General features: G+C 39.0%; 1 protein-coding gene across 6 annotated transcripts in view; it reads right to left on the bottom strand.

Annotated features, from left to right (window-relative positions):
• The window catches only part of lepr (leptin receptor), a 112,413-nt gene that overhangs the window by 52,889 nt on the left and 45,051 nt on the right, over positions 1-14,473 (bottom strand). For 5 of the 6 annotated variants that reach the window (XM_062978218.1, XM_062978215.1, XM_062978214.1 and 2 more), the window contains exons 8-12: positions 7,140-7,433; positions 6,929-7,046; positions 3,222-3,421; positions 478-626; positions 67-226 (exon numbers count right to left, since the gene is read on the bottom strand). In XM_062978218.1, coding sequence (XP_062834288.1) covers positions 67-226; positions 478-626; positions 3,222-3,421; positions 6,929-7,046; positions 7,140-7,433 — 921 coding nt within the window. The remainder of the gene's footprint in view (positions 1-66; positions 227-477; positions 627-3,221; positions 3,422-6,928; positions 7,047-7,139; positions 7,434-14,473) is intronic. The other variant, XM_062978216.1, reaches the window with a different exon arrangement.

Raw genomic sequence — 14,473 nt, forward strand, 5'->3', positions numbered from 1 at the left:
TTCAGTTAAAGCAAGCAAACCAATAAACAATCCCACATAGTGGAAACCATACAAAAATAAACTGACCTTTGATATCCTTGATAACTGTATATGCAGGTCTACTCCAGTCACTCCAATAACCAACTCCATCAGTCAAACTGCAACGCACCTGAACAATATAAACTGTGCAGGGATCTGGCACAATTACAATGGCAGAGCTAACAGATGGAGTAGAAATTTCCTGCATCTGTTTTAAAAGAAAGAATGCTTAAACTAATGTTTTCATATTGAAAGAGACTGAGAAATGCTGAACAGGTTATCTGCTATTAAATTGTTTGAATGCAACCTATTATAATACTTATTTAGCAAAACAATAATTTCAAATCCTAGTTAAATTAACTAAATAATGCTCCACGAATCCTCATATATTTATTAACAGAACACCACTGCATGCAAAGCTTTGATACAATGGGTAATTTAGATTATGTCTCATCATACCTCCCAATTAATTTTGGTTCCATTGGCAGCATACCGAATCTGAAACTGAAGATCATACTTTGGAAACTCTGGGTTATTCCATCTCACAAGGAGCAGCCCCACTTCCTCTGTTATTTCGGCTTTGACATTGGAGGGAGAAAATGGCTTCACTAGAAAGTTAAACAAAATAAGTTTGACTGGTTTATTGTCAAGTGGTGAGATAGATTCCATGAGTCTCAGTTCTCTCCTACTGAAGTGCCATTAAACAGACAAATCAGAAGAATTTCTGTCTTTCCTTTCACACAACTGATTGTATAAAACAGCATTTTCCATTATCTGATCCTGCTGGTGTTTTGGACTCCAACTCCCAGAATCTCTGACCACTGGACAAAATGACTGAGGCTTCTGGGAGTAGAAGACCCAAATAGCCTGGAAAACCAGTCTGGGAATCATTGATTTGATGGCTGATTCTTATATAACCTTTGTAATGTAACCTTATCACTCTTTCCCAGTGACCATAGGACACCCAAATCCACACAAGTGATGCTCAAGCTTCAGTCTTTTTTCAATTCAGCCTTTGAGAAGTAGCTTAAAATATAATGCTGTTCATAGAGGAGAGCCACTGTAGGTTTCCTCGTGGGCTGTCACCCAAATGTACTGGAAAAAATATTGGCACTGCAGCTTCTATATTTCAAAGGAGTCTTCTACATTGACATCAAATTCTGGGAAAGATTCTGGAGCAGATCACTAAGGAGGCAATCTGTAATCACTTAGAAAAGAATGCTATGATTACTAAAAGTCAACATGAATTTCTCAAAAATAAGTCATGCCAGACTAATCTTATCTCTTTTTTTCAATAGGGTTACAAGCTTGGTAGATGCAGGGAATGTTGTGGATGTAGCATACCTTGATTTCAGTAAGGCCTTTGACAAAGTTCCCCATGATCTTCTTGTAAACAAACTAGTAAAATGTGGGCTAGATAATACTACTGTTAGATGGATTTGTAATTGATTAAGTGACCAAACCCTATTCTATCAATGCAGGCCCAATTCGATGGTCTGTGGTTCATAAAAAACAGTTGGACATCTGTACACTCCTTTGAACCGTGTTTGACATTTAAATCATTAATGTTTTGCTTTTGCTTTCCCGTATCTATAGCCAGAGTGCAAATACAGCAGCAAAACGGTTCCTTACATAATCTAACAAGACTACAGGAAGGTGTTCCTCAAGCTTATAAGAGGATGTAGTCTAATTACATATGATATTCTCTACCTATATGTAATAGGTTTAGTTGGAGACAATGCATAACAAGGAAGTGGTGGAACTAGGAAAAAAAGATAAGAAGCATTGAAATTGTAAGTCTTTATTTTAAATGTCATATTATTGCATGCCCTAGTGATTTCAAATGGTTCTTCATCCACCTAATTTCCTTTAGTTCAATAAAACCAGCTATCTCTGCTTTCTGTACAGTTTCACTGACTGTGGCTCATTGGCTAATTAAAGTACCTAAAGCAGTGGAAAACTGGGAAAAGCCCCTGCGCACTACACCAAAAGATAATGGAAGCATTTAAGGGAGGAAGCATTTCTGTGGGAAAACAACAATTCTGCTTCTGCAGTTGACAATTTGCAAATTAAAGTCTTAAATAATAGAGGCAAATAATGTGTTGTAATTGGGATTCATCGTATTTTGTACATCTTGATATTGTGACTCAGCTAGCTTTACTCACCTTTTAAAGTCATACAAATCTGTTAACCATGAACTTTAAAAGTTATCTTACGGTCTACTTATTTACCACAAGCCACTAAAAATGGGTTAAAATACACATGTTTTTTGAGGAAGGCAGCATGATGTAAATTTATAAAAGCACTTGATACAAAAACAATGATATTACAGGTTATGTTTAATAAATATGATTTGCAAGCAAGTCTTTAGACAGGGTGTTGCGTTGCCAGAATCTCAACATTATGAGAGGCATCCTGGCAGAATAGTGAGCGATATCCTAGATTCCTGGCCATCTTAGAAGAAGTCGAATCTCAAACTAGTATTTTTATTCAAAACCCCCTCCATCCTGCTCACAAGGAAATGGTCTCATTGTTGCACTCAAGAGAGCAATAAGAGCTTTACTATCTTGTTTACTTCCATTTAATCAAACCCTGCCAAACTGGCTTAGATCGGAATATCTCTCCCCACTGTTGCAGTTTCCGAAGGTTGGGCAATTCTGTTTGCTTCTGAAAGTCAATACATGTTTATACTCATCCCATGTGTTGCAACTTTATTATTTTAATCTCTTCAGATCATCTAATAATTATCAGAAGGTAACAATGCCATTTTTGCATACAAACCCTTTTTGCACATAAGGCACAAGCTTGCACTCATAATTTTAAGAACACGGGGTCTTTATAATAAACTCTTCATGGAATAACATTAATATAATGTTTTGCTCCGCCCACATATGTCTCCACTCCGCTAGACAGCCCTCAAGTTAGGAATGAGTTGAATATAGGCAAAAGGGCAAAGCAAAGCAGAATCTGTAAAGGGGCAAACTGAAAGAAAAGCAGGTTTTTCAGCACAAGAAATCTCCAAAAGTTTCCTAGCAAGAGCAACAGATTATCCAGCAGCGGAACCAGTAGGGTCCCCAGAGAAAAAAAGATAGTCTGCAGAAAATCTTCTTTAATGACAGTCCTCTTCAACAGGATTAAAAAAAAATACTTGAGACTCATGATTGCAAAACTGAAATCAAGCAATGATAAAGATTTTCACTTACCTACTTCTTTAGGAAGGATACACACTGGTTGAGATGTAACTGTCCCTAATGAATGCTTAATCTCTATCCACATTGTGTATCCAGAAAGAAGGTAAAAAGGTTGAAAGATGCACTCATAAGAATTGTTCCTTTGGGGCTGGCATTCTTTTATCTTTGAATAAGAAGAAATGGTCGGAGACTCTGAACAATAGACATCACTCCTTAAAAAACATCAAAGCATTGAGATTATAGTATATGCTTCTAAAAGTTACCAACATATGACTAACACTCCCTTATATTAATGTCTATGAATAATTGTTTTCTTATGTTTAAAAGAATATGGATCACAGGAGCCTGGTCATAAAGTTCCACAATTTCTAGAATTAAATTCATTTAATTTAGTTTAAGAACTTCTGTGTACTCTTCCGAAATGAACATTAATGATATTATTTCAAAAATAGTTATTTAAAACAATTTAAGAAACCAATATGTTGTTCAGAACAATAACAACATTGTATATATTGGAACAGAAGCATCACCCAGTAGAAATTATTTAATTTCAGCAAATGTTGTTTGTCATGCAATAGGAAAGTATGGAAGGGAGTATTGCCCTTATTTCATCTGGCAACTCTAAATTCCAGCCAAGATCATCTATTGTCAGACTTAACTATGACAATGGAGCACAATTGTAGTAATGCCTCACAATACCATACCCCCAAACATATCTTTTCAGCTGGACATTTGCTCACCTGAAGGGTTTCCAAGGCATTAGAGTTTGGGTTCTGGAAAAGGACATCTGCGTTGCTCTCCTAGTGATGGAGCATGTCAAGTGACAGGAAGTTGGGCAGACCAGTTGAGGTTCTGCTACAGCCTCTATTCTCAATCCATCCTAACAGAGCACCTCAGACATCACTCCCAGTCCCCTGACCTGCAGTGTCCCAGAAGCCCTACAACTACCACGTTCTGCAACTGACTAATATTACTTTCCCCATCTATCAAGGATTTCATGCATGTGACTCTGGAGTTAGACTATGATGCTGGAGACCAGGAATGACATCCCAGTTTGGTCATGGAAACCCACTGGGTGACCTTGGGCAAGGCATACTCTTAGCCTCAAAGGAAGACAAAGGTAACCTCGCTCTGAACAAATCTTGCACAAGGTAGGTTCACCCTAGTGTGCCGTAAATTGGAAATGTTGTGAAGGCAAACAACAACAATATATGAAGTGTGTTTCCCTTAGCAAAAATCCTGTATGCTCCACATTGTGAAAATTGCCCAGGCTTCACTCAGGGTTGATGAGATTACAAGATCATTCTGAGTCATTCATATTTTGTGCAAGAATGGTGTAAGCTGCAGAACTTGTCACTGAATTTCAGACAGACAGGATTTTTTCATCTAGCCATTATAAATCAATATTCATGAAAAAGTCAATTGTGAAAAACACTGGAAAAGATCTTGCACATCTATTAACCCATGAGACAGATATGAGTAAAACAAATGTGAGATTTGTAGAACAAGTCTTCCTACATTGTTGGAAATTATTTGTCTCCTTTACCTAAGCTATAGATTTTATATCTGTTTGAAAAAACAGGTAGGTGTATGCAGCTTGCAGTTTCCTGTTTGTTATTCACAAATGGTCAATCTACCAATCCCACAGGGGGAGGGGGGGTAAGCCTCATACTTTGATTTAGAGCCTGTTAAAATCAGTGAGAATGTTGAACATTAATGGAAAAGGAATTGTAGTGATATGAATTATTCTAGAAGCAAGCTCAAGTTTGTGTTTGAAACTTCCATAATGAATAAATTGTTTTGTGTAGGTACATGACCCCGGATGGACCATTATACATTTCTGAAAAGCTAAATGTGGCTTTAATTTTAATATAAAATAACACTCAGCTATACACGGTGGTAGTGGAAGAGAGATTGCTTTGCTAGCCTCCATGGTGAGAGGCCAGATTTAATTATATCTTGTGCCGGGACAATTGGGAGAGGAGGTGTGGCTTGGCTAGGTTATTTAAGGCAGCAATGCCTCCATCTCTTCTTCTTTGGAGATCATCGACCCACCCTTCTACCTAGTTTCACAGTATATGTCTTCCAATTGCTATAAGGATGGATAGGATTTTTTTCCCCCATTACGGGTTTTTCCCCCACCTAACCAACCCTGTTATGGAGGACTCCTATTTATGATGCTGAATCATATCAAATTGGGGAGATATGGTCTGGTGAACACCTTCTGGCATACATTTGGTAAAGGATGGAAATTTGGAACTGTCCCTGAGTATCAAGCAATCGATGGATCGGGAATAATTTACTATCCTCAGATCTGGTCTCTGGGTCTTTGTTACTGACCATGCAAATAATATGTTTGGTGGTCTCTCATTCATAATTTGAAGCTGTCTTGACAACAATTAACAACAACAAAATGGTGATCCTTTCCATGGCCATCCTTTCCTATTGTCTTGCAGTACAGAACAGGGCAGAGAGTGTACATGGAGGTGCTGGTATTCAGTGACTATTTTAGGAGAAAGTCATTGGGGTTTGTAGGATAAGGGAAAACAAAATGCTTTCATCCAATTTGCCAGAGTTTTATTATACATCATCCTGCTCCTTAATCTGCTCAGGATTAAAAAATACAGAACCCCCATTCCACATCCAATTTGTCAACCATACAGAAGCCAATGGAAACCAACTGAGTAAAGTAGTACTATTACCAGAAGTTTCCTTGTTTTCTGAGTGCCTTAGTTTTTCAGCTGGCCCTTGTATGAAGGAATAAACCTCAACACATTGAAAATGATGTCCTATTACGAGATCTTTTCACACTATAATGCTTTGTCCCACCTTAATCGTTATTGTTCCATCCCACAGAATCTTAGGGCACATGTGAATCTGCTTATATTTATATTAAGACATTTGCATGTGTCCATATATGGTCCAATGCCAAATGTAATGATTTTTTAAAAAACCTTCCACCGGATGTCCTTTGCCCGCCTTCCATCTTGTTCTGACGCAGAGGAAGCCTTTGAGGGCAGTGGGGGAAGAAATCCTAGAATTAACAGGTCTCTGTGAGGATGTGCAGTCAGGACCCAGAATTTTTTACCCCCCATTTAAAACACAGATTTTGGTCTTGTCTGGAAATGCCCTTAGAGATGCAGCTCAAGGAAGACAATTAAAGTTCTTTTCCATAGTGCTATAATGATCACCAAAAGATAAACCTCAGAATTAAAAAAAAAAGCCAGCAATAGGTGTTAAAGTGGAAACATAGTGCTATAATTGTATATCGTAGTGTGGAAGGGTCCCTGACCACCTCTGCAGAGGAAAAGCAAGGTAGAGCCCAAATTTGTTCCCCTCCTCCAAGCAAGTGATTATTCATTTCCAAGAGGACAATAAGAATGAATACATTCACTCATGGGAAAAATTTGTTTAGCAGTTTAATGACTGAAACACACAGTGAACCCAAAAGCTATGATGTGATATCAGTCAAGAATTGAGCCAGTAAGCACTAACTACAGGTGAAACGTTTAGGATGAAGACAACCTGAGGTACAAAAACAACTCAAAACTAAGCTTCCACAGGAGAAGTCTAAATGAGAAAATGACTGTTTGCCTTTGGTATTAAATTCAAACAACTGGATGTTTGATATTCAATTGCAATAGCTCCTTCATACATTTAACCACCATCTTCTTAAAAAGTAATGGCTTTCCTGAATATAAGTTAAAATGAATATTTACCTGTAATATCTCAACAACAAGGTGCACTCTGAAAGCAGTGGGTCTCCATTGGTGAACCATCTACAAGTCATTTTTTGTAAATTACCATCTGTTTCACATGTTATGCTGATATTAACATCTATTTGAAAGATAAAATTGATTAATATAAAAACAGAGGGGGGAAAGCTACAAATATTTATTGTGGTTTATTAAAAATAAGTACATTTTTTACCTATGATATACAGTTCAGCATAATGGTGATTGCATTCCTTGTTCTCATTACAACAGTATAAGGCATTGAAGAGAAATTTCCCTCCAGGGTTCATTGCACTCAGGTTGACAAGTGTAACTTTGCTAATGTAGTCATTCACAATTGTATACTGACTTCTAGGGATCTCTTTTGCTAAATTCAACCACCAGATTATCTTCCGAGATGAAATTATTCTGTCTTTGGTTTTAGAGATACAGTAAAATGAAACATTTGTTCCAACACTTGCTAGGATCTTTTGAGGAAAATACATTACATCTGTTTTTTAAAAAAAACACAACAAAGAGAACAATTACAAACTTGAAAAAATTACAACTTAAATATATCCAATACTCTACATTTTCATTATCTAACCTTGCTGGAAATTATTGGGTTTTTTGTGTGTGTATTTAAAAAAAAGAAAAACGTGTTCTCTTGCTATTCTGTTAATATATTAAATGCATTTTTAGCTTTTAAACAAATGTTTAAGTGAATTGTTTACTTAATTTCCAACAAGAAAATTAAAGTTACCTGGGAAGGCCAAGAGCTTGAACACTGTTCCCATCCTAAATATCTCGCTGTCACCTTATATCGAACACTAACATTTAGGAAACACTGTATGAACACCAAGCACAAAGTAGCTGCATGCAATAACATTCTGTGGAAACTTACTGGCAACGCATGGGGTGCAGACCCAAAATTAATAAGAACATCAGCCCTGGCCTTATCTTACTCAACTGCTGAGTATGCCTGCCCTGTTTGGCACAAGTCTGTCCACGTGAAGCAGGTGAATATAGCACTGAATGAAACATGTAGAATAATCACAGGATGTCTCAAACCCACACCTATTGATAGACTCTACAAGCTGGCTGGCACTGCCCCCCCCCCCCCCGATGTGCAATGGGAATTTGCTTCTAACTCTGAGAAAAATAAGGTTGAACACTATGAAAGCCATCTTCTGCATGGCTATCAGCTTCCTCCCAGTAGACTCACATAAAAAAAAGCTTCATGAGAATCACCACTCCTCTTAATGTTCCCTCAGCAACAGCAAGAGTATCCCTCTGGGCAGCTAAACCAGGAAATCCCAACTGGATGCCGCCCCCCCCCCCCCCCCCCACAATGGTTTGCCTCCAGAATGGGCAACTTGGAAGTCCCTGAACAGACCCAGAAGTGGAGTTGGCAGATCAAAAGACAACTTGGCAAAATGGCGCTACCTAGAAGAATCCTCCACCTTGTGTGACTGTGGAGCAGAACAAACAGCTCTGAATCTGTATGCTTGCCCACAATGCCCTGCCTCATGCACAGAGGAAAAACTGTTTAAAGGTACAGACAATGCAGTCGCTGTTGCCTATTTTTGGTCAAAATTATTTAGCCGCTTCTGGTCCCTCTATTTTATCAGTTTTTTTACTTATTTATGCATCAACTTCAACAAGCCACTCAGAAATAATTTAGCATTAAACTGCTAGGGCAAAAAAACAAACAAACATATGGTCCCCTCCCTCACAAATATCTTTGCTTGGAAGTAAAAATACTGGCAAATTTCAAAGACAAAAAAGAGCTACATTTAATTAAGAAAGGTAGGTGCACTGATTTATCCACTTCCATATGTTAGAACTGGACTCTTGCAAAGTTTAATTGCTAACCAGTAGTGCTGAAATACAAAGGAAATGTAAGGAGGAATAAAGTCCTACAACATTTATTCAGCAGAATCAGTCATGTCATCCACAGGAGCTCCAAGGTAATTAACATATCCTCAATGGTCAGGCAAATGAACAAAATGGATCAGCATATAGGAAATCAGAAAATGAGGAACATAACCAAGCAGAGACCAGAGACCACTTTAATTTTCATTGATGTAGTTCCAATTTCATTTGTAATTTAAATGGTAACATTTCTAGGGAACATTGTCTGCGTTTCTGATTAAAATTAAATGTCTCTGTTGCATGAAGCTCTTCTGTAAAAAATCAATGTGTTTTACAAGGTTCATATCTATGCTATCAAACAAGTAATGCAACTAAGTTCAGTAAAAGCTAATCATTGGTAAATATATGTAGGGTAGTTGTGATGATCTTAAAAACTGGGTATTACATTATGCATTGTTTTTCTCCGTGTTTTTGTTTTATGATAAGCTCTAGTACTTGAAGTGATATATTTCATTCTATTGACATAAACTGTGCTGCATTTAAAATAACACAAAGTGGTTCTCTTTTCAAAATTATACTATTAATGAACTCCAAAGAAAGAGGCACCAGGTCATTCAGAAAAATACGTATATCTGCAAGTCCTAAAGCAGAACTATGTTTAGAAAGTAAACATGTCCAATATAGATAAAGGGCTTTATGGTATGGAAGCCAAATTGATGAGAAGTCCATATCTATATCTATATATATAAAAGAGTGATGGCATCACGGCAATTCACAAAACAACAAAAGTACAGGCCCCCCCAACCTCAAAATTTGACAACACAACCCATCATCCACGCCTCAAGGTTGATACAACAAAAAGAAAAGAAAAATAAAGTCCTAATTAGAGGGAGAGCAATAATTTTTTTTATCCAATTGCTGCCAGTTTAGAGGGCTAATCTCTGCCCACTTGGTTGCCTAGCAACCGAGGGACAGCCAGGTTTCAGTTAGGGGACAGGCAGATTTAGGCCTCACTTAGACTTCTTCCACAGATTATCTAATTTGCACTGGATTATATGGCAGTGTAGAATCAAGGCCCTTCCACACAGCTATATAACCCATTTATAATCTTATATTATCTGCTTTGCACTGGATTATCTTGACTCCACACTATCATATAATCCACTTCAGTGTGCATTTTATACAGCTGTGAAGAAGGGGCCTCATATAATCCAGTTCTAAGCAGATAATTTAAGATTATCAATATACAGTAGAGTCTCACTTATCCAACATAAACAGGTGGGCAGGTTAAGTGAATATGTTGGATAATAAAAAGGGATTCAGGAAAAGCCAATTAAACATCAAATTAGGTAATCGTTATACAAATTAAGCACCAAAACATCATATTATACAACAAATTTGACAGAAAAAGTAGTTCCATGCGCAGTAATGCTATGTAGTAATTACAGTAGAGTCTCACTTATCCAACACTCGCTTATCCAACGTTCTGGATTATCCAACGCATTTTTGTAGTCAATGCTTTCAATATATCGTGATATTTTGGTGCTAAATTCATAAATACAGTAATTACTATATAGCATTACTGTGTACTGAACTACTTTTTCTGACAAATTTGTTGTCTAACATGATGTTTTGGTGCTTCATTTGTAAAATCATAACTTAATTTGATGTTTAATAGGGTTATCCTTAATTCCTCATTATCCAACATATTCGCTTATCCAACGTTCTGCCGGCCCGTTTATGTTGGATAAGTACTGTACTGTATTTACAAATTTACCACTAAAATATCACAATGAATTTAAAACACTGACTACAAAAACATTGATTATGAAAAGGCAGACTGCGTTGGATAATCCAGAACATTGTATAAGCGAATGTTGGATAAGTGAGATTCTTCTTTAATATGAAATAATACTGGGATAGAATAATGCAGAACAATATAATCTCTAAAACCAGGACAGTAAATAAACAGGGGAATTCCACACAGGAAACAATCGGGGCCAGCTAACCCCTCCCAACCAAGTATTCCCATCATCAAAGTCTGGCAAATCCTGTTTTCTCAGGGCCACAGACAGTAGAAGCACATAAAATATCGCAAGCAACACCACTCTGAAAACAAGGGAATTCCAGACAGGAAACAATCAGGGCCAGCTAACACCTCCCAACAAAAAATTCACTCAGGGAGGAAACAGCCAGGCTTTAAAGCTGCAAGGCCATTACATCCTAGTCATTTTTCCTAATTGCAGCATTCATACTTGCCTCCAACAAACAAACAAAAAAACAAAAACCAATCAGAAATATTGTATATTCACAACCTTTAGGAAATAATATCCCCTGATGGCGCAGCGTGTTAAAGCGCTGAGCTGCTGAACTTCTGAACCGAAAGGTTTGACTTGGGGGAGCGGAGAGAGCCCCCACTGTTAGCCCCAACTTCTGCCAAACCAGAAGTTCAAAAACATGCAAATGTGAGTGCATCAATAGGTACTGCTCCGGCGGGAAGGTAACGCCGCTCCATGCAGTAATCCCACATGACCTTGGAGGAGTCTACGGACAACGCCGGCTCTTCGGCTTAGAAATGGAGATGAGCACCAACCCCCAGAATCAGACATGACTGGACTTAACATCAGGGGAAAATGTTAACCCTTTACCTTAACTACCACCAATTCCTCAATACTTTATTTCCCATAACACCAGACTTCGCCACAGCAACGCGTGGCTGGGCACAGCTAGTATATAATAAAAGTGAATGTTTGTATGCGAGTATGTATCAGCGTTTTGATTGGCCTGGCGGAATATGTATCAGCGTTTTGATTGGCCTGGCGGAATAAGTATCAGCGTTTTGATTGGCCTGGCGGAATATGTTTCAGCGTTTTGATTGGCCGGCCAGAATATTGGCCAGCTTTCTGATTGGCCTCCACTTTCACAGGCCACTGGGACTGCTGAGGCAAAAACTACTACCAACTGGCTTCGTTTGGCCTACTTATCTCCTCAGAACGACGCTAGCTTTGGTACTGTTAACAGCTTTTGGCCCACTCACACATTCACAGCATTCTGAATCCAACTAATGATGGAAAATAATTATGTTTTAATGCTTCCTTTGTTTATGAAAACTTCTACCCCCTCACCTCACCCCCCCCCTTCAGCGCTTCTACTGACAGGCCAAGGCCTTTGCAGGCTGCTAGGCCCTGCTAGGCCGCAAAGGAGGGGGCCATCTTCCCCCCTCAATACTGTTCCAAAGACAGGTTTTCCCTGGCTCATTGGGACACAGTACTATTCACAGCCGACTAAAGAGAAAATAATGACTATCTTTTTATTCTTTCCTTTTAAGGATTGTTTACCCCCCCCCCCCCCCCCCCCCCAGTTTTTACTGAGGCAAAACACTACCACAGAGCAGGCTTGGGCCTACTAACTCTAACAGGCCTGACACATACAGTTCCCATGACCTACTATACACCCGGGCACTGTTTGGAGTGGGATGGACCATGGATGATGGACTTGCATATGGGAGTTGTAGTTCACCTGCCCCCACTGAACCCTGCTATGTCTTATTTATACTACTATTGCTTGACATTACTTTTATGTTTTATTTATATGGTGGATGTTAGCACGTGGCTTAATGACCTTGCAAGCCAAATATCAGAATTAAATAAATAAATAAATAAATGTCTCAATGGTATGTATGGTTGGAATGACCTTCGGTCGGGAGGGCTTGAATGGTCTCTTCCTTTGTGGCAGATGGGGCTGGACTGGATGACCTTCAGAGACACCTTTCAAATCTAGGACTCTATCTATCTCCCAATCGTATTTGTGACTGGATGGCCATCTGTCAGGAGGGCTTGGATGGTGTCTTCCTCTATGGCAGAAGGGGGTTCAACTAGATGGGCACCCCTTCTAACTCTAGGATTGTATGGAAGCCTTTAAACCAGGCACGGGCCAACTTGGGCCCTCCAGGTGTTTTGGACTCCAACTCCCACAATTCCAGAGAGCCTACCCCATGATGCGCTTTATGTCCTGGTGCCGTTTGCGGAATGATGGACCATGGGTGATGGGATATGTAGTACTTTCAATCGCTACGATTCCCACAGACCACTGCGATGCCCACCAGTGACGGAACTGGACCAAACTTGGCACACAGATGGGACATGCAGTACCTTCACTCGCTTCTTGAGACCACAGCAACTGCTACATATGACAGAACTGAACCAAATCTGGTATATATATCCCAAATCACACACTTTATATGTTGCAGCAGTTTGGGGGAGGATGGACCAAGGACGATGGGATTTGCAGTACCTTCATCCAATTCACCTCCCACAGGCCACTGTCATTCCCATGAATGACAAAACTGTACCAAACTTGATACAAAGGTGCAATGTGGCCCCCTTTATGTCCTGATCTGGTTTGGTGCAGGATGGACCTTGGATGATGGGATTTGCAGTACCCTTATCCGATTCACCTCCCACGGACCACTGTGATACCCATGAAAGACGAAACTGTACCTTACTTGGCAACAGGTGCAATGTCACACAATTTATGTCCTGGTGTGGTTTGCAGGAGAATGCACCAAGGATGACGGGATTTCCAGTACCTTCATCCAATTCAACACCCACAGACCACTGTAATGCCCATGAATGATGAAACTGTACCAAATTTGACATATAGGTGCAATGTGGCCCACTTTACATCCTCCTATCATTTGAGGGAGCAACAGACCATGGATGATGGGATTGACAGTACCTTTACTCACTTCCCCAGACCACTGCGACCCTCACCAATGTCTGATCAAGACCAAACTTGACACATCGAGTCCCCATGACCTGCTTTACATCCTGGAGCTGTTTGGAGGGGGATCGACCATGGACTTGCATATGGGAGTTGTAGTTCACCCGTACCAACTAAAGCCAACTGACACTGGATCGAGACTAAACTTGGAACAAAGGCAAACAATTCAGTTCTCAAATAACCCGGGCACCGCCGGGTCCCCAAGCTAGTATATATATATATAAGTCACAAATTGGAGAGTAATGAAATGATGGCAAACATCATGATTATCCTAAGCTTTCATCCAAATAAAGCCCATCTAGTGAGCTCTCTTTTTTTATCACTAATAGACAACATATTGCAATGAAGAGTTTCACTGTGGAGATCTAATCTGCCAACTACTGTCTGGTGACTCTTTAATAAAAGAAGCAAACTTCCCAGGCAGTTAGGAAGGACTCCCCACAAAATAGGCTCCCTTATAAAGCAATACATAGCTTGACCAATTTGCCTTAAGTATAGAGCTCCCAGTTAAATCAGATCTCAATATAGGAATAATTAAATGCATAAAAATATAATGTCAGTTCTATCATTTTGTACTCCTGATATTAATATCCTAACGTGAATGCAGAACAGTATGTTTGTTGCCACTATCTACATTAATGATTTTACTGTTCTTCTATTGGTTTACTATTAACATTAAGCCAGTGAGCGAATATATCCCTGCAGGGAAGAAATTGTTCTTCCTAAGGTTGACATCATCATGATTAGAACATGATACGTGACTACTAGAATGGTTGTTGGCTGAATATTAATATTTCATCTTACATATTAGAGGGACAGCCATATATTACACAATACATTTTTCTCATACTTTGTAAGAACAGGCAGAAAATATTTCCTGAAATGTACTACAAA

The sequence above is a fragment of the Anolis carolinensis genome, chromosome 4, assembly GCF_035594765.1.
Source record: "Anolis carolinensis isolate JA03-04 chromosome 4, rAnoCar3.1.pri, whole genome shotgun sequence".
Taxonomy (NCBI): domain Eukaryota; kingdom Metazoa; phylum Chordata; class Lepidosauria; order Squamata; family Dactyloidae; genus Anolis; species Anolis carolinensis.